Source organism: Trypanosoma brucei, chromosome 6 (genome assembly GCF_000002445.2).
Source record: "Trypanosoma brucei brucei TREU927 chromosome 6, complete sequence".
Lineage (NCBI taxonomy): Eukaryota > Euglenozoa > Kinetoplastea > Trypanosomatida > Trypanosomatidae > Trypanosoma > Trypanosoma brucei.
In genome coordinates, this window is record NC_007279.1 from 660123 (window position 1) to 679920 (window position 19798).

General features: G+C 45.7%; 9 protein-coding genes across 9 annotated transcripts, besides 20 other annotated features; all 9 read right to left on the reverse strand.

Moving 5' to 3' along the window:
* Nucleotides 1–19798: part of a sequence feature (sequence corresponds to BAC RPCI93-4M18) that runs on past both edges of the window.
* Nucleotides 3–27: a microsatellite.
* Nucleotides 88–147: a sequence feature (A-rich).
* Nucleotides 214–243: a sequence feature (AT_rich).
* Nucleotides 441–462: a sequence feature (AT_rich).
* Nucleotides 561–584: a microsatellite.
* Nucleotides 835–858: a sequence feature (AT_rich).
* Nucleotides 879–911: a microsatellite.
* Nucleotides 1067–1089: a sequence feature (AT_rich).
* Nucleotides 1145–1272: a sequence feature (GA-rich).
* Nucleotides 1448–1512: a sequence feature (A-rich).
* Nucleotides 1853–1889: a sequence feature (AT_rich).
* Nucleotides 2206–2234: a sequence feature (AT_rich).
* Nucleotides 2399–2507: a sequence feature (T-rich).
* Nucleotides 2726–2763: a microsatellite.
* Nucleotides 3056–3117: a sequence feature (GA-rich).
* Nucleotides 3509–3560: a microsatellite.
* Tb927.6.2030 (protein kinase, putative) lies at nt 4094–6013 on the reverse strand (the record flags this gene model as incomplete). The annotated part of the gene is made up of 1 exon (XM_840231.1): nt 4094–6013. One exon carries the CDS (start codon nt 6011–6013, stop codon nt 4094–4096), a length of 1920 nt encoding a protein of 639 aa, XP_845324.1.
* Nucleotides 6305–6368: a microsatellite.
* Nucleotides 6746–6793: a sequence feature (A-rich).
* On the reverse strand, nt 7439–8623 carry Tb927.6.2040 (nitrate reductase, putative; the record flags this gene model as incomplete). The annotated part of the gene is made up of 1 exon (XM_840232.1): nt 7439–8623. One exon carries the CDS (start codon nt 8621–8623, stop codon nt 7439–7441), a length of 1185 nt encoding a protein of 394 aa, XP_845325.1.
* Tb927.6.2050 (ribosome biogenesis regulatory protein (RRS1), putative) lies at nt 9568–10209 on the reverse strand (the record flags this gene model as incomplete). The annotated part of the gene is made up of 1 exon (XM_840233.1): nt 9568–10209. The coding sequence occupies one exon, from the start codon at nt 10207–10209 to the stop codon at nt 9568–9570; it is 642 nt and encodes a 213-aa protein (XP_845326.1).
* Nucleotides 10542–11975, reverse strand: Tb927.6.2060 (histidyl-tRNA synthetase, putative; the record flags this gene model as incomplete). The annotated part of the gene is made up of 1 exon (XM_840234.1): nt 10542–11975. One exon carries the CDS (start codon nt 11973–11975, stop codon nt 10542–10544), a length of 1434 nt encoding a protein of 477 aa, XP_845327.1.
* Nucleotides 12457–12692: a mobile genetic element.
* Nucleotides 13327–13896, reverse strand: Tb927.6.2070 (hypothetical protein, conserved; the record flags this gene model as incomplete). Its single annotated transcript, XM_840235.1, has 1 exon — nt 13327–13896. The coding sequence occupies one exon, from the start codon at nt 13894–13896 to the stop codon at nt 13327–13329; it is 570 nt and encodes a 189-aa protein (XP_845328.1).
* On the reverse strand, nt 14485–15675 carry Tb927.6.2080 (hypothetical protein, conserved; the record flags this gene model as incomplete). The annotated part of the gene is made up of 1 exon (XM_840236.1): nt 14485–15675. One exon carries the CDS (start codon nt 15673–15675, stop codon nt 14485–14487), a length of 1191 nt encoding a protein of 396 aa, XP_845329.1.
* On the reverse strand, nt 16487–18619 carry Tb927.6.2090 (hypothetical protein, conserved; the record flags this gene model as incomplete). Its single annotated transcript, XM_840237.1, has 1 exon — nt 16487–18619. One exon carries the CDS (start codon nt 18617–18619, stop codon nt 16487–16489), a length of 2133 nt encoding a protein of 710 aa, XP_845330.1.
* Nucleotides 18911–19111, reverse strand: Tb927.6.2100 (40S ribosomal protein S30, putative; the record flags this gene model as incomplete). The annotated part of the gene is made up of 1 exon (XM_840238.1): nt 18911–19111. One exon carries the CDS (start codon nt 19109–19111, stop codon nt 18911–18913), a length of 201 nt encoding a protein of 66 aa, XP_845331.1.
* On the reverse strand, nt 19377–19577 carry Tb927.6.2110 (40S ribosomal protein S30, putative; the record flags this gene model as incomplete). The annotated part of the gene is made up of 1 exon (XM_840239.1): nt 19377–19577. The coding sequence occupies one exon, from the start codon at nt 19575–19577 to the stop codon at nt 19377–19379; it is 201 nt and encodes a 66-aa protein (XP_845332.1).

A 19798-nucleotide genomic window follows, 5' to 3' on the forward strand; every position in this document is an offset into this window, starting at 1 on the left:
TGTCACTCATTCATTCATTTATTCATTTACTTAATTACTTATTTTTTGTTGCTGTTGTCGCGTTTCTACACTTCACTTCTGATGCTTAAAAAAAAAAAAAAGAGATAAAACAAAATAAGTAAAAAAAACAAAAAAAGAAAAAAGAAATTAAGCACTCCATTGGGTCCACCCGCCTCTTGTTTCATCCATTTCTTGTGTTGTTGCATTGAGGTGTTTTTTTTGTTTATTATTTTATTTTATTTTCTCCCTTCTTCGGTATTTTTTTTTTCAAAATTTATATTCGCTTCGTTACAAAAAACCGGCAGCGGCAATAACGGCGAGAAGTGAAAAAACAAAAACAAAAACACAAAAGAAAGTCCAACACGCCTCCTTTTCAAAAGAAAAAGAAAGAGAAAGAAAAGGATCCACCACACTACAACAAATCCAATTCAATTTCCTACAAAAATAAAAAATTTAAAAAAACAATTTCATTTTCTTCGGTGTTATTATTATTATTATTGCCACTGCTATTGCTTTTTTTTCCTTTCTTTTTGTCTTTTCCCTATATTTATCCCCTTTACACACAAACAAAAACAAAAACAAAACAATTCACACGAACTCTCGCTTATATTTCTCCTCCTCTTTTTTTCTCTCTCGTTCCCTTTCCTTTACAAAATAAAAAATTTAGAAAAAAAACAAAAAAATTGCGCACTTTTTTTCCGTCAGACAAAATTGTTTATTTGCTTTTAGTCACTTATTTCCATGAGTGGGTGCGCATCTACAATAAAATCAAAAAAAAAGGAGAAGTTTTATATAAAACGGCTCCCGTAAAATACAAAAGAGGGAGAGAGAAAGATATTTAAAATAAATAAAAAAAAAGAAGAAACGAGAGGACCGCCATAATAATAATAATAACAGGAATAAAAATAATAGGGAGTAATAATGGGGAAAAGAATATCATATCAAAGGAGAAGGAGGAATAAGGGAAAAAAAAAGGAAAAACGGGGGGGGGAAAAAAAAGGGAAACTAAACAAAAAAAAACGACAACAACAAAACAACAGCGGCATTGAGTACACTGCACGAGAGGAATTTTTTTAAAAAAAATTAAAACTTGTAAGTAATGACAGGGGAAACTAAAAAACGGGGATCATCACTTAAGTGACTAAAAGGAAGAAAGAGATAGAAAAACAAAAAAAAAGGGGAAAATGAAGGGAAGGGAAATCACATAATAAAGGAATATTTAAGAGGGTTAGGGAAGGAAGGAAGGGGGAAAAAAAAAAACAGAAACGGAAACGGAATACTTTGAGGCTAACAAAAAAAAAAGAGACAACGGAATAAAATAAATAAAAACGCCACAGAGAGGACGAACGAAAAAAAAATTGTTTTTTTTTTTTGATTCCACAGAAGGAGAGTTAGTAAAAAAAAAGAAGGAAAAGTAAGGGAGGGCGCGCACCGAAGTCGAACACACAAAAACACACAAATAAGCACGAAAATAAAAGAAAATTAGAAAAAGAAAAAGAAAGAAAAAAGAAACATAACGGAATTGAGAAAGTGTTGCCGAAAAGAGTAAAGTGAAACAACCAACACGACAAAAAGAGGCATAAGAAATATCGAACAACCGATATTAAAATAATCTCACAGATATGAAAGCGACGGTTGTTGTTGTTGCTGTTGTTTCTCTTTTTTTTCTTTTGCGCGTGTGTTGGTGTACTGATTCATTCATTCATTCGCTCACATCCGTCCAGAGGAATATAAAAACAAAAAACCAAAGAACAAAAGGGAATACGGCAGTTTTAAATATACGAATATTTACAAATATATGCAAAAAAGAAAAAAATGAGTATTAACTCGTAAATATAACTGCTGTGTTAGGTATAATAAACATAATTTAAACATATAAATATATAAATGCGTGTGCATTTGCATTTGTACACACGGATACGCCCAAACGCGACTTCTCAAAAAAAAAAAAAACAGCAGTGATAGAAAACAAAAACAAAAATAAGCGCTCCCGTGCGATGTACCACATTTCCGCAATTGGCGTCGGGGAGAAACCAAATCAAAGACAAAAGTAAGGAGGAGAAAAAATCAAAGGGGAACATAAAGGAAGAATGAAGACGTGGGACATTTTATCTATTTTGCAATATAATAACATTAATAATAAACAAAACATGGGCGGGACTCACACGAAACACAGACTAATATAGAAGTAGAAGCTATAAACACATAATTATATTTATTTACATTAATAATATCAAAAGGAAATACGCGTTAGAGTATGAAGAAACGGAAACTGAGAAGTAGTGAAAGGAGGAATGCCAAGGTTCACGCCATTTTTTAATGATCCAGCATTCAGAAGAGAAACAAACAACAAAAAGACAAAAAGGCATTCATTACCTCTTATTTGCCCTCACTTCCCTTTTTTTTTCTTTTTGGTAGTTTACTCTTGTCCCCCTCCATTTCTTTTTCTTTTTTAGTTCTCCGTTTGTTCGTTTACTCTTGTTTTTGTTTTTTGGTTTGTGTCTTTTGCCTCGCCACATGTGTCACATCAGTCCCCATCTGATTTCATTAAATCTTTCACTCTTCTGTAGCTTCATTTGGCCCCTTTATTCTCCTTTTTTTCTATTGCTTATTTATTTGGCGCATCTACGCACACATATACACATACGCAAGCATAAATTAAAGTAAAAAACATCAACCGCTTCCTCCCCCCCTTTATTAAAAATGAAAATCATTATTTAACCATTATACATATGTGCACATATATATATATATATATATATAACGTAAATAAACACAAATACATCAACCAATAGATATATATATTTATATTCCCTCCTTCCTTCAATCAATCCAGTACTTCTTCCGTGATATTATTTCCCCTTTTCATTTACCTCTCCTTCTTCATCCCCACATAGTCCCCAAAGTAAAATTGAAAGAAAATGAAACAACGACAAAACAACTGAAAGGATGAAGACAACCCAACGTATGCAAGAAACAAGGAAAAAGAGAGAGAGAAGGAAAAACAAAGTGAGAGGGGTTTAAATTTTAAAAAAAAATCCAATCACCCAGGTCCAAAAGTGAAGAGTGGACAAGAGAGGAGTCAAAAAAAAAAAAGGAAAAAGAAGAGAGTGAAGAACAGCAACAAACCATGCCAACAGTCAACTACAGTAGTAATAATAGTAATAATATAAAGGAAAACTGGAAAAAACATCAGAAAGTCAAGAGCACACTATGTGCATATATAGTGCTGACGCATAGATGCATCTTCACAAGGAGGGAACACCGTAACAACAACAACAAAACAAAACAAAATTCTGAAGCAAAGCAAATCCAAGCAAACAAGTAAAAGGGGACAGGAATATTTTGCCTCGGTCACTTAACTCCGTGGCCACTCCCACCACATCGAGCGAAACAGTATGCGGGGGAGAAAAGAAATGGACAACTATTGACGTATATAAACATAGATATATAGATAAATATCTGTTGTTGCTCTTGTTGTCATTGATGATGTTAAGGTGTGCGCCTCATATACAAATATGCATATTTAAATATATATATATATTTATATATATATACATGAAAAGGTATTAGACGAGGGATAATAACAAAATCAGGAATATTCCCTCCAAAGTACAAACGACTCGGTGCGGCCCAGTTGGTGGGGACGAAAGAGGAACAAAGAGCCCCGCTGAGCACACACACGCACACACACACAACAAAAAGGAGGAGAGAGGGTAAAGTGACAGAGGCAATCAAAGGAAATGAAAGGAAAATAGGAAGGTAGGGAAAATTAGTTTCGGAATACAACTTGGTTATATAGTATATAAAACCAATAAATACAAACCAGCAGACAGTGGTGCTGCTTCTTTTACTTCATTCCTTTCCCTCACTACTTATTGTTATTTCATTTTTCTTCTTTATTCTCTTTTACCTTAATCCCTTTAGATTCTTTGATACTATTTTGTACCCGCCCATTCCCCCCTTTTTTTTAATTGGCTAATTGGGAACATAGAGGAAAAGGTATTCGTCTGGCGCCATGCACTTTAACTCGTCTTCTGGGGTAAATTTTGCACTGGCTTGTTTGTTTTCTTCGTTGATTCCTGAGTTCCGCTCAGCGGCTGACAATGGGCAACTTCGTCGTCCTCGCGCAAGCATCACCGGCTATTCCCACTCCCTTCCTTCGACCCTTGCGCGGGTCACTAGTACGACTATCGAGAGGTGCCGTGCTGCTGCTGCATGAGATGGACAGACGTCGCCGAACGTTGCTCTGGCGGAAGCTGTTCATGCGGGGACGCCGGCCAGATTCGATGCCAAGAAGACTCCCACATCCCCTCATGCCAATCACGGCATGTCCTGAAGGAATGTGAGTGCTAAGCAGTGAAACGCGGCTCCGTTCAGCCCCATTAATGGGGCTTGTCGTCGCAGCTGCAACCTTGTTCGTAACACTTGCCACATCGATTTGCGAACACGCGCTTGCAAGTGAGCAATCCATCAGGCTACAACTTCGTACGGAGTCCGCCTTTCCCTTGCCCTTTATCCATGGGTGTCGCAGCAACTGTCGCGCCGTTAGACGCTCCCTCGGGTTGGTACGGGTACATTGACGAATGAACTCTTTGGCACCCTCGGGAAGGTGCTCTGGGATGTGCCTCTCGAGTTCACCTCGTAGAATAGCAAACATAACTGCCATACAGTTGTCTAGCTGCCAGAAGGGGGGATGACCGGTTAGCATCTCAAGTACGCAACAGCCCACGGACCAGATATCAGCCGTGTAGCTGTGCCCACTGCAGTTAATCACTTCAGGCGCCATAAAATTCGGCGTTCCAGCGACACTATTCGTTACTATAGTTGACTGCAAATCTTTGCTAGTACCGAAATCACCAACTTTCAAGACGCCATTCCCTGTTATAAACAAATTGTCCCCCTTCAGATCGCGGTGCACGATGCGCCGCTTGTGAAGGTATGCTAAACCCTCTAGCAACTGTCGAGTATAGTTACGAGTCTCCTCCTCGCTCAGAGCCCCTTCGGTTTTAAGCTTGCTAGCGATGGTGCCACCACTAATGTACTCCATGTATATCAACAGCGCGCAGCACCCCTCGTCGCGTCGTGAAGAAAAGTACTTCACAATATGCTTGTGATTCAACTTGCGCATCACACGAATTTCCCGTTCCAGCGCGCATAGTTGCTTCTCTGTGTCCCTGTCAATATCTGAAGATACAATAATCTGCTTCACCGCAAGCTCCGCCCCTGTGTCCAGGTCAGTTGCACGAAATACATCGCCGAACATCCCACGACCGATACGTTCCTCTATCCGCACATTGACGATCTTTCTACGTAGGGCAGTTTCTGTGGTGGTGGAGACACCCGGAGTTCGGAGAGCCGGAGAGGCACTTCGGTCTAACAGATTGATCGAGTTTCCGGTGACGTCTACAGCGGAAGTGCCAGTGACACCATTGAGTTGATTCGTGCTCGCCACACTGGCCCTCCCATCTCCAATGCACGTTGTGCTACACGTGGCCACACTTTCCATCTCAAGTACTTTTGTAAACTCAAGCGTGGAGGATAGTAACGATGCACTGCACGACGGGTCACCGCTTGTCGAATTCGACCTGCTACAGCTTGCTTTGTCACCCTCCGGCGTGTTTTCCAATATTTGCGTTGGGACGTCCTTTGTCAATTCGCCTAACCACGAATCAAGTGCTTCTTGACTGGCTTCTAGCACTCCACTCGCCATTTCGCTCGCCACATCATCTACTTCCTCACTGAATGCCGTTACACTAGTGACTGCAGATAGTGTGTTACTCGGTGTTCGGTCGAGTTGTACGAGTTGGTTTGGTCTCTGAAGTGCCTTTACAGTCCGTACGATGGGGCGGGGGGTAACCGCACCGGTATGCAAACGACTTGTATAAACACCAGTACCCGCTAGACGAGCGTTCACCGATATCAAATCACGACGCCGCAGGGCCTCCGCGGCTAGTGGCCGATGGCCGTCCTCCGGTGGAGCACACGGGTGGCAATTTTCCAAGAGGGACATGGTGTCCGTGGGAGCGTGCGTATATGTGGCACGCGAGGAGGAACGCTACAATTTACCCTCTACTAATTTCTTTTCCTTTTTTTCTTGAAACCTTTCTTTGTATGTTGGTGGCGAACCGAGACACACCAATGATCTCTTTCTTGACTTCTCTTCCTCCTGTGCGGATACCACCCACAAACGGTCCGGCTTTTGCGACTATTGAAGGGACAAAAAAGGAAAAAAAATGATGCTATGAATGTGGGTACGTTCGAAAAGAAGGATAGAAAAACAATCTTTACTGTTACAAAATGAATACGTATACATATACGTATTCATTTATATATGTATACGGATATATATTCGTATATAAATGTGCTGCGTGAAGCAAATACAGGCGGAATTGTGCCTTGTTCATTGATGCGGGGGAACATAAACGGCACAGATGAGAAGAGCAGAATTACAGAACATATGCAACAACGAAAAGAACGTGCATGTGGTGAAATTTCCAAATGTTTAAACAGAACTTGACAAATTCTAAAGTACCAGTCACAACTCTTTAACAATCACAAGCATTTGCTACAATAATAACAGTTATAGAGCAAGCATGCAATAAATTTTGTAATCCCGCAGAACCCACCCGCCGTCACCGCACAAGTGCGGACTGTGCGCTCGCACAAACCCCATACTCCACAATCCCACCATTCAAGACGAAAATTTTAAAAAGTACTGAATGCAAAAATCTGAAGAATAACAAAAAGAAAAGGAAAACAAAGCAAAGAAAAGAAAAGTGAGAAAAAAAAACATTAAGTAACAACCACAGTTTCGCTCACACTCTAACCCTCCCATGACACCCCAATTCCATCATATTCTCATAATATGTATGTTAGCATCAGCCCCCGTGGAGGCTTGCAGGCACACACGCATATGCCTACATGCCATCGACGTAGCACCACCACGGGGGGAGGAAGACGCATTCCTTCCTTCTATACACAATGAGACCATGGAGCAAAAAGAAAAAAAACTGACGGTGACAAAACATCGCGAAGGGGGGTGGAAATATATATAACATCACATCATATTGCTACGAGTAACAATGGTAATAGATGACAGAAAACTAGGGAAACTTTCTCTGTTTTGATTGAAAAGTTAACGGTATGCAACAAAACGAGTGGTCATTCACCCATTGCTTTCGATAAGAATACTAAAGACGAAAAATATATATATATATATGAATGGTACACGTTTGATGCACCGCCCCCTGCCAGCAAAATATTACTAAGTATTTTGATGTTTCCGGGCACTAGGAAAAATGGCACGGACGTAAAGCACATAAAATGGAAAAGTGAAGCTCAAGAATCAAAGAAAACGAGGACAGAAAAAGAAGCGCCGGGACACTCCGCAGCACCGATGAGAACTCTCACGCCACTGCGAAGATGAGAGTGGGCATTACAAGACGATTACCCGCTCTTCCCTACATACACCACCCTTCACAGCCGACTCCTTCGCAGCGCGCGTGAAGTCAGGTGGGCCACAAATAACGACAGTTACTGCGGACCCAAACTGACTGAGAATTTTATGGTCCAGGCGAGCGTAACTAATAAGGTCTGCCCCGGGTACATTCACCTCACCTGAGGACCGCGTGAAAATGCAGCACAGCTTAAGCACTTTGCGCAACCGAGGTGCACTTTCACCACTAGCAACACCATTGTCATCCCGCAGGGAGCCGTACTGCTTGGCTAATTCTGTGATTTCGTCACGGATCACCAGACGGCGTAGATCCCGGGTACTAACCACTAGCGTTGCAGAGGCGATTTGCTTCTCCAAGAGGTTCTTCACCGCGGCGAAGATGGGAACAATTCCAATGCCTCCCGCAATAAAAGTTACATGTCTCATCTCCTCAGGTGTCTTGTGCAGTTCGTCATCGTCTTCAACAACCCACGAAGGGGCAAACGGGCCTTTATACTCAATTTCATTGCCGGGCTGCAGGGAGCACACGTGGCTTGAAACTCCATGGTTCAAGCTGCGTTTGGAAATAATCATAAAACTAGTTTCTGTCACCGAAGCAACGGTATAGTTACCACTCATGTCACACGCGCCAGACGGGTGAGGGAGCTTTAGCCGTACATAACTACCTGGTGAATGCTGCAGTCCCAGAGGAAAGGCAATTGTAATGCGCACAACATCATCCAAGAGCATCTCAGTCCCCAGGACGGTGGCACGAACAAACCCCGGTGTCACCTCCCTATCTTTCCTGACTAACGTCGGGGCGATACGTGGACCTGCTGAACGAAGACGACCAATACAGTACGTTGCAAGTTGCGCTTTAGTGCTGGGCCGGTGAATTCTGTCGAATACATCTCCAACCTCTTTGCCCACATTTTGGGAAAGAACCGATATACCACCCGGGTGAGTGGGAGCGAAGTCGGTCACATCGTACACACTACCATGAATTATTAGCACTAGCCGTTTCTTTTTATCAAGTAACGCCTGAACGTCACCATCTTCCAGTAGCTGTTCGCCCAGGGTTGGATCCGACAACCCCGCATCTTTCCCCTGGCAACCATCATCGCCACCAGTGGCCGCCGCTTGTCCCCGTGCATTCGATGCCGCCACACTGGGCAAACATCCCATTGGCTAAGTCTAACACCCTTTTTTTTTCCAATATATAAGTATACAAGTTTATATGTATCGTTTCCAGTTCCACCCTTTGCCTTCTATTTTTTTTTTGCTTCCCTTCGGCGTATCCCCCTACCGTTTGACTTTCCCCTCTGTTCTGGTGAGATAGGAGTTTAGTCTTCTGAGTTCGGTGGCGCCTCAGCACCTACACCCGGGGTAAACACGGCAGTTACGCCACGCTCGGTTGGAAAAAAGAAAAAATAAGGGTGGGGAAAACAAACGAATAACCAAGCTGATAAAGCTGACCATGCGGAGCGATGAGGAGAGTTAAAAAACAAAAAAATGGACTTTAACAACAGGAAAAGAACAAATCATATGGAAAGGAAGGAATAGAAGGGGGAAATTCCACTTTAGCTCTGCTGTGAAGTATCATATTTGGCTCTCTTCAGTGGAGCGAAGGAAAATAAAAGGGGGAAAAGAGGGAGGGTGGGGAATCAGCTGAAGAACGCAACGTTTAAATAGCTTTTCTCTTTTCACGAACATATCAGAGATACTGGAGAGTTATTTTTTCTACATCATGAAACGGGTAACCCAAATGAAAGGAGGTTCAAAAAAAACAAGCAGGAGAAGGCCCTTCTCCCCTGTCGGTTGTCGTCGCCTTTCCTCGGGCTTTCGTTAAGCCATGAAACCGTTGGTGGGGCCTGCAAAGCCGCACGATAGATGCTACGATAACGAAAACATCTGCTGCTACCACCACTCTTATGACAGTCACTACTGCAGTGAGAAAAGAAGAGCGAAAAGAAAACTGCGGGAGCAAGTGTGGGGCTCAGAGAACTCAACAACGAAGTCAACTCAAAGAAACCAAATTTCCACCAAGTGCTACTTAAATAAGAATTACGACTTACGTTTATTATACTTGATGAGAAGGGGAGGTAAATAACACGTATATAAACCAGCTGTTACTTTTTACCCTTCTTCCTGAGCGACACCTTGTCGAACTTGCCGTTTGAGGCGGTTGCCAGATGCTTTGCGGCAGCGGTGAGGTGCTTCACCTCTTCCTGTGCACGAGAAATGTGTTCCGAGCGGCGCTTATTGTGTTCCTCTTTCTTCTTTTGTTTCTCAAGTCTCTCCTTCTTCACCCTACGTTCGTCCAAGAATGGATCGCCACCCTCCTCCTGCGGGACGTAGTTGGGCCCCACCTCTCTTAACCAGTCGTACTTTTCCTTCTCCTCACGGGCGCGTTTGCCCCACTTGTCCTTCCACACCTGACGCTCCTCATCAAAGACACGGTTCGTCTTCTTACGGTTGAGTGCAATTCCCTTTTTCATGGCAAACTTTTCCCATGCTGTGGGCGGTTTCGGCTTTGGTGGTGCCTTCTCACGAGGGAGTTGCATAACGGGCTGTGGAAGTTTCAGCAGAGTCGTAGATCCGTCAAACTTTCCTCTCTTTGTTGCCGTCGGTAACTCACAACACTCCTTCAGAAGTACCTTCATGGCTTCAAGGGTGGACTGGTGGAGGTCTCCCTCGCTCCGCTGCGGTCCACTAATCAGAGAGCTGTTCGTCACGCAAAGAAGCCCCAGATCCATGTGATACTCACTCATCTTCGGTCCTGTTAACCTACGTGAGTGCCCTACAAACAGGGGGTACGAGGGACAAAAGTGAATAGAAGTATAAGATGAAAATAGATTCTGTAGGCTGCGGCTCTAACTCAGCATATAGACTCCTCTTTTGTTCCTCATTAGTGCTGTGAGTTGAACCGAACAAAGAGTTGTCCTCCGCTTCAACGTGCCATCCCCCCCCCCCCCCCACAGAACACCAAGGGTTGATATAAATTAAAGCCACAACCCTTGGATACTCCATTATGTGGCAACACTCATAGAACATTGAAAATACTTAATCAGTGCCGAATCGTATACTCCATTGTTCACCGACACTACACGATTTTATCAACTGGAAGAACGATGCCACGCTCGTTGGCTCCCTCCTCCCTTCCCGCCCCTTCGCGCAACATTTTAACCCGAACCTCACCCCGGGCCCACTCATCAGGGGCCACCAAGACGGCACGCAGGGCTCCTATGCGGTCCGCGTAATTAAATGCTTGGACAACCTTTTTCTTATCGAAAACGATATCGGCGCTTCGACCGGCGTCGCGCAACCGACGAAGGATGCTGAGGGCATGCGGCCGCATGGTCTCGTCGAAGGGAATCACAAGGTCGTCCACCACATGGTGTAATTCTGGCAACAGTTTCTTCTCATTCAGAAGTTCAACAATAACGCAATCACCAAAGCCAAAGCCCACACAAGGCACCGCCGTCGGACTCCCGTACGTTGTCAGCAAGTTATCGTAACGACCACCACCACACAGTGCACGAAAATTTCCATCGCGGTCAAAGCCCTCGAATACTATTCCAGTATAATAGGCAAGACCACGAACAACGCTAGCGTCGAAAATGACCCAGTCGCCAAAACCGTAAGCTTCGATCTGTGTAATAAAGTCTCTCAGTTCCCTCACTGCCTCATGCTCCTCACCGATGCGTTGCGCGATTTCATCAATGGTCTTAAGACTAAGAGTTGACGTAATGGCATCAACCACGTTGCTTTCAAGTCCAATGGCGGCGAGCTGTGCAACAACTTCCTCCCGCGGTAGTTTCTCCATCTTGTCGACGATAACACACACAGGAGCGAACTTGTCGGCTGATACGCCGGCTTGCTCCACCACCGTCTGTAATATCTTGCGCGAGTTGATCTTAACACCAACATCTTTAGAGGACAATCCCAAACTTTGCATAGCTGTACATGCAGCACACACCAACTCCACCTCTGACGAAACCGATTTGACACCTATAATGTCCATGTTCCACTGATAGTGTTCCCGACGACGCCCACGAGTAATTGCCTCATACCGCCAGCATTGAGGAATGGAGTACCACTTCGCTGGTAGCAACAGGGACCGACCCTTAGCAAGCAGTTGTCGTGCAAGTGATGGTGTCATCTCGGGGCGCAGAGCCACACGATGACCACCTTTCGTTATAAAGTTAAACATTTGCTCTGTAATCTCTTCCCCAGCTTTGCGGATGTACAGTTCCTCTGATTCCAAGACAGGCGAATCGTATTCCTCAAAACCAAACTTTCTCGCTGTGCTGTGGAATACATCAAAGAGATACTTGCGCAGACGCATTGTTTCAGGGGGGAAGTCCCGACAGCCTTGCACCGGCTCTGTCTCCACCATGTTCATTTGGCTCTTCTTCTTTGATTTCTTAGAAAGCGACCCGCCATCAGGTGTAATCAGCGCTTCCTTCTCCGCTATCAGACGCCTTAATTGATCAATTTCCGCAAGCAGGGCGGCGTTATCTACTGTCTTTGCCATTCCACAACGTAATGATCTGAATACACGCGTTGCTTTTAAAAAAAAAAAACTCCTTACCCACCAAAAGTTATATGCTTAATCTCAAAGAAGGAAAATGATAAAGCATCAAAAGAACAATTCGCTAGAAAAATAACAGAAAGGGAAGCAAAACAATTTGGTGAAGGACACGTGGAAGCAGCAATGAACCGCTGGCATGTCCTTGTGGGGAAAGGAGAGTATTACTCAACAACCCTGGGGTGCGTATGCGCCGACATTAGTCGTCGCTGGCACACAACGCCATGATCATCCGGGAAAGGTTGGCGATCCAACCAACGATATTCCATAACGTGAACATAATAGTGATGCGTTTGTTTTTTTTTCGGTGGACACAACCTCATATAATTGACCAAGTATCACGGGTACATTCCTGACATAGAATCACCACAAAACACTCATTAACCAAAAAAAGCGGCTAGCGATATATCGGAGACCATAACCTGTATGTGTCACCAACCGCCCCCAGTGCCGCTAACAGTCCGCTGACCCGTGGTAAGAGACCAACAAATACAGGAGAATACCTTAATACCGTGCTCTGATCTCATTACTCTGCAATGCCGGGGGTACACTACGCGTATGTGTATCACGCGCAGGTGCGGCAGGCCGCCGGCTCTTGGCTTTCCCCCTCTGTAATACGGGGCACCGGCCTCGGACGTGCCAATGAGGAGGCTGGCAATGGTGGGGAACAACTTCACCCTCCATCCGCCGCGAACACTTGTGCCTCAACTGCGCTCCCAGAGTCCCGACTCACGGGCGGTGAAGATCAGTTTGAGTATGTCTTGTTCACAACGATAAAGCGCCCCGGACTAAACACAACTACCAATATACTCGTAAAACTTACCTGATTCCCAATAACCACATGACAAAATTTACGCGTCACCCACAGCGGCGAGGAGCTTATGGTAAACATGCATATTTATTTGGGGGAACGCTCCAGGTGAACCCCAAGTTGTTTCAAACAACAGTGCCACACTGTGTAAAGAAATTGCACGCTCAAACGTCAACCATACTGCCCTAATGCAGCAACCACCTGAAGAGCACCCGACGAAACATCAAACGAACCAGGTGCACGCGGGCAGTCATTTCCACCTTTCCCACCAAAATCTCACTCACATCCGCGGGATCCGGTTCTAGTTGAACAAAGAGATTATTCTTTCCAACATCATTGCTGTGAGTTATCTGGAACCCCAGAACCGAACATGAACTTAGAAACGCCAACGAATTGCTCCTTGAGAGGCCCCACAAACACATTAAAAGGGAATCTAGTGGGGCTGTGACAATGCCTTCCTCAGCCACCCATGCATGCGTACGCGCCTTACCATGGGTCCGTCCGCCTCTCTTCACGGGTTATGGCAATATCCGGATCCCGAAGAACCCAGTGGCCGCGGTGCTGTGCAGGCACCTTCAAAGCCCTCTCACGGAGTGGGGTGGAAGGATCCGGTTTGGGGGGGTTAGGAAGCTCCGATGGCAGCACTGTTTCCTCCCGTTCGTCTAAAGAGAAGAAAGGATCAAGACGAGCAGCTACCGGCGCTTTGAAAACCCCATGTTGACGGCCAGCACTGGGCTGCATAGTTTGCTTCCCTATTATCATATCTAACTGCCGCATGAGCGGGTCGTCGTAAAGTTGGAAATATGATAATGCACCATGCAGCTTCTTTGTGTACAACTTGGCGACTTTAAGCGAAGAAGACATAGTAAAGCACGGGCGGAAAGCTTCCAACTCTCTAAGGAACTCCCCCTCAATGTCGCTGCACGCTTTGGTGTTCTTGTCCGCCGCAGCGTTCTTATGGGCCAAATGAAGCTTTATTAGTTGAAGGGCCCCATCCAAAAAAGGGCCAGGGTTGTGGAGAGAGTTAGAACGAAGGGACCGCGACAACCGCCACATTCGACCCCAATTGGTGGAAACGCAGGCACCAGCTCCCCACAGTTCTGCGATCCTACGATAGTACGCCTACTACATTGAGTGAAAATCAAAGGGGATGAACAGGGGGGAAAGGTCAAAGTATGCACCCGTTGATCTGTAACCGGCAAGTCGATCCCTTGCCAACCTAATGCACCGTGTACAACTAGGAAAAAGAGGGTGTATTGTCTATTATCAACAACCTACCGAGCACGCGCAATCAACCCGTAAAACAACAACTCGCCAACCCATTAGTTCTCACCCTTCACTTCACACTCATATGGGCAGACTCGCGAAGAAAAGAGGCACCTGAACACGGCACGGAGCCAAACCCATCTGTAACAGCGCCCTGTCCCTACATCAACGGACCCTGCCGGGTTAAACCGGCAACACAGAAGACAGGAAGGGGTCGAGCAGATGAAACACAGTGCCGGAACGATAAAAAAAAATGGTATCAGGGTCCTTTCTTTGACGGAAACCCTATCACCGAAGGATTAAGGAAAAACTCGGAGAAAAGAGAGGGATAGATGACCCCAAACTGCTGGGCGACAGCGAAGGTGTGAGTACCCCTCCTCACGGGTCACCCGTGTAACCCATCCTTTTGCTCTTCAAAATCTTTGGCATCTTCTTCCACTTCTCCTGGCGCGCAACATTCTTGAAGGCAGCACTGCGATCATAAACACGGTCTTCGTGGACATAATCCTCAGGAAGAAGACCTTCCGCCTTCCACTTCTCTATTTTGTCCTTCACTATATCGTCAATTTTTGCATTAGGATTGTGCGAACTTGACCCCAGTGTTGAAGGAGTGTAGTCGAAGTAGAGCTGCCGCGGGGAAAATTGTCGCGGGGACCGAATGCTGCTGTGCCAACAAACATGATAGTACATGTTATCATTCTCCTTGAGTGGTATGCGTAACTTTCCCGCCCCATGCCCACGGAGATCCGAATATGTGGTGCGCAAGAACTTCACTTTCCGCTCGCCAAAATTGAACAAATACTTCTTGACGAACTCATAGACGTCAGCGTTTGTAACGGCATTAAGTGCAATGACAACAGACCTTGCCTCTACACGATCTAGATCAGCCTGCACGTCCAACATCTCCTCCAGGACAGCCCGAACACCGTCCTCATCCCCCATGCGCCCAATGCTCTTTAACATAAAACTCCACTGCGCTGTGTCGAAAAGTGGGGTGTAGTTCCACCCATCCTTCAAACAGCGATCAAACAGTGCCCTCCAGCCACTGTTGTCTGTCTTGTTGCAGTAAAAAAGTACAGATTTAACTAACGAAAGAGGGGGTTTTGCGGTGGCACCTTCCGCGGTAAAGCGCTGGTGACAGTATCGTTCCCACAGCTCCATAGCGCCGCCACATCTCTGGAAGGCGCAGTGCTGAAAGACCTTAGCCAACCAAAGATCTCTCGTCTTCTCATCGTCCACTAGAGGTGCCAAAGCCGTATAATCTGCAATGACCTCTTCAGCAGGGGTTTTTGGTAGGGTGCGACCACGCGGTAGCTTCCGTAACTGTGGCTCCAGTGCAACACTAAAAGCGGGGTGCATATCAAATTCAATCCACACACCACGATACTTGTTAACCAACGAGTGGTTGCTCTGAAACGGTGCCGCGAAAGTTCGGTTTACTGAATGCGGCCGTTCCATTCCCTGGGGAAGATTGTAATGCCAATGATACTGACTGTAGGCAACCATTGGCGAGGTGTCAGGATTCACAGGTGTATAGCCCACCGACCGGGGGCGGGTCGACCGAAACATATGGTCCTAAAAGTGCGATGCACACACACCAAATGGTAATCAAAACGATGTCCCAGGTTCTTACCGCCTAGGAAAGGGGGAGTTGCAGGCGTTTTGTAACCTTCCGGGTACCGAAAGTTCCGGGTAGACTCATAAAGAAATTTGAAAGAGGGAGTAAAAGAGAAACGTGCGTTTTTCCCGCCCTCGCATATGTGCGCAAATTATGCGCGGCTCATCAACCGCGGTAGACTGAAGGGAAAAACCGAAAGTAGAGTTAATATTCCTCCCTCCGTTTAGCACCACTATCACGACCCTCCTATTTACCGTGATTCGTGGATTCCCACCTCACAGGGTGACAAAAAATACGGAAGTATTCGTGGTTGCCTCACCCCAACGTCTTTTGGTCTTGCTTCCTTTTCTAACTGTGACGAAATCAAAGGAAAGGAATCTAACCCCGGGGGAAGGAAACATTTCATTTCCTCCATCCGGGAAACCCTACACTCCGCCTTCTATCGCTTTGAATTCCAATTTCACGTCATCCATGGCACCAAGAATAGAACACGTACAAGACAAACAACATACCTCCGCAACACCTATTGATTCCTCCCATTCCCTTGGCCCCAATGTTTGTCGTTACCATCAAGTATATAAAAGCAACGAAAACCCCCTAAACCCCAATTTCACCCTCCCATCCTTTTCCATACTCCATGCACTTCCTTATACAACAAATTCTACGCTTACACTCCCGATTGGCAACGCCCGTCGTCACCTAAAACGAGCGGCCTACGTACATTGCGAATTTGTTAGCATACGTAACGCCATCTCACCCCACTTAGGCCGCCTTGTTCCAGGAAACTAGGCAGTGAGCACCAAGTGCGCACTCGTCGAACCTTGTAAGGCCACCGGTCTGCTCCAAGCGCAGAACGCGGTATCCAGAGCGCAACAGTAGGGGAGGAAATGCAGTAGTGAAATCAAACGAAGAGCTATCCTGTACAAACTTGCAGTCAATCACCGCAACTGTTGTTTCATTACATCCTTCAAAAACAATTTTACTGCCCTTTACACTTGCTTTCCCAGCGCCATACACTCGCGCCGTGCTACTCGAGAGGGGTAGCCCCTTGATCTCTTGGGGGCCAGCAAGGATATCCACCGAAACACTCGTTGTTAATTTTCCATTTGTGTTGTTTTTGATGAGATACCCGCTCCGCCCATTGTCTACAAACCGACCTTGGGCCCATAGCCCTCCCTCTCTTGAATTCCCGTGGTCTATCAACTGAACCCCCATCTGAGTGGCAATCCCAATGCATTGCTCGCTGCTGTGCTCGTCGACGTCAGAGAAAAATGCAAAGTGGTCATCAAGACTGTCCTGGTTCGGTTTTAAAGAAGGAAGTACATCGGCCGTAAGAACTACCACCTCCCATGGTTTGAGGTTTGTTTTCTTCTTTGCATACTTCAAGAATAAGAGGTCGGACAAAGCCGCAGACTCGCTTTTGTCTTCCCTATCGACAGCTCCCCCCACCACAATCTTTAGCTCGTCCAAATTCTCCCTCTTCAACGTAAATTCTTCGCCTAATTCCAGTTTTTCCAGTTGCTCGCGTAAGTGTTGCTTATTTATGATGGCTTCACCATTAATATGAGTAAACCAGTCATCTTTCGATACTCCTGCCTTCGCTGCTGGAGTTCCTGTAACAACATCCGTCACGCGCACACCCAAGCCATCTCTGTTCATGTCCGCCATCAGACTTCCGACAAATGGCTTCAACGGACTTTGGTATCCAAGTACGAGCACCTTCTTCCGTTGAGCAGCGGGGCTGAATTTTGGATCGCTAATGATAGCACCCTCGAACATGAGCCCCTTTGCTAACATCGTACCAAGCCCCTTGCTCAGTATTTCAGCTAGCTCATCCTTCAGTTGTACCGGCAATGTATTTGGTGGGGATAGACACAGAATAATAGGGTATGGGATAGTCGAGAAACCACTTGTCTTGATACCCTCTATGATGCACGTCAAGGGGCAGCTTCCACTGCAGAGCACACCTTCGCTATTCCTTTTTATTTTTAAGACGAACGCTCTGGAGTTGTCAGAAAGCGCCCGCTGGAGGTCACTTTCACTTTCAATACGTATGGTTTTTATCAGATATCGAGTCAGCGGCTGTGTCATGTCTTGCCAAACACTTGTTGTGCGCGAGGGGTCTAACGCGTTGTTGGTCATCAACCCCATCAAATACGTATTGAAGTTGTACCTGTGAACTATGCCACCGAAACGGTGGTTGTACTTCTCTACAATCTGGGCGTCGGCACGTTCATTGCCTTGGGTAACAGTCACAAACTTCCCAAATTGCTCTAGAGTCATCACCTCACCGCCCTCTGCAAAACGCGGAAACAGATCCATCGTGGGAATCAGAGATGCGGAGTTAAGGTGATCAATCAGCACCGAGGCGAAGTTGGTCGGTGCCCTGGAATCTCGCTTCACGTCTTTGCCCTCAGTCACATACTTTTCTGAACTTGTGGTGCATTGGTTGGCAGGGCTGCCACCGCTACTCATCCATGTGTTAAGCAGACGGAAGAAGCCAGCATCCACATAAAACTCTTTAACCGAAGGGAGCGTCTCAGATATGGTCTTCAGTTTTTCCCTCTCCGCAATTTTAGAAATTATTTCCACCACCGTTTCCATCTTCAACCGAAACTTCGTGCGTGTGATCTCAGCGCACGAATTCATGAAACTCAAAGAAACTGCGTCACGCTCCTCCTGGGAATGAAAGGTGAAACGCTCACTCAAAACTGACTCCACGCTTCTCAGAAAAGTCTTAAGATATTGCTCTGCACCTGTCTGGTGCTCGTAAGCCGCCGGGTTCGAGTGGTTCTTATATCCACCACCTTGACGTTGGGACTCATCACTTAAGCGGTTTCCCGGTGGGGGAGCTAGTTGATCTCTCTCAAAACTTTTAGAATTGCACAAACCCATGTCTCCCACCCTGAGAAAGTGGAACGGACAATTTAACGGGACGTAACATACCCCAAAAGAGAAAGTAGAAAAAACAGAAGGCAACTGAGCTTCATCGGATTTCAAAAGCGGTAGCACAGACACAAGCCAGTACAAGCAGGCAAACGTGTGAATTCACCTATCCTTATGACTTTCAGATTTTTTTCAGAAGTGGTCAAGTGAAAGTAGGGAAAAAATTCAAAAAAAAGCGGCAGTGATACCGCACACAGTAAGCTAAATAATGTATTGCGTCTCCCGTAGCAGATTTCCCGCTTAGCCGGCCTTTCCAGGCGGCTGTTTGTTCATACGGAGCTTCTCGCCAGGTTTCAACGTCTTGGCAAGGTAACGCTGAGTGTACTTCAGGCGCTTGAAGGCACGCCCCCGGGGCTGCTTCTTCTTCTCCTGCTTGCTAACCTTCGGCGTCTGGTTTTTCACCTTGCCGGCGCGGGCCAGCGATCCGTGGACCTTCCCCATATCTTGCCTTGCTGCTTTTACAGTGAGACCTGTGATAAGTAGGGTAAAAAATAAAAAAAGTAAAGGTGATAGAATCTTTAAGCGCAGCACGTGCGAAGTGCGCAACCCAATTGGAGGCGACTTCGTAAATACAACCACTTACGAGAAAGTTAGATATTTTCAACAATGTTCACAGGATGATATGCACCCGAATACTGAAAGAAAAAAAACAAGGGCAAGGAGGAAAAAAAATTATGCACGTTGTTTTCCGCGGCAGATTTCCCGCTTAGCCGGCCTTTCCAGGCGGCTGTTTGTTCATACGGAGCTTCTCGCCAGCTTTCAGCGTCTTGGCAAGGTAACGCTGAGTGTACTTCAGGCGCTTGAAGGCACGCCCCCGGGGCTGCTTCTTCTTCTCCTGCTTGCTAACCTTCGGCGTCTGGTTTTTCACCTTGCCGGCACGGGCCAGCGATCCGTGGACCTTCCCCATGTTGAGAACCTTGGAAAACTAGCAAGAAAGAAGAAACCAACATTCAGCGGATCAGGCAGCGAAATTTTTTAAAATGCCAACTACACAACACACAACATAGCACGGCCACCAGATACGAGAAAACGTAAACTACCAACGCATTTTTTTTAATCATTCAAAATGTCACTAAAAAAGAAAAGTAGGGGGAACTAACGATTACATCTATAGCACACACAATCATT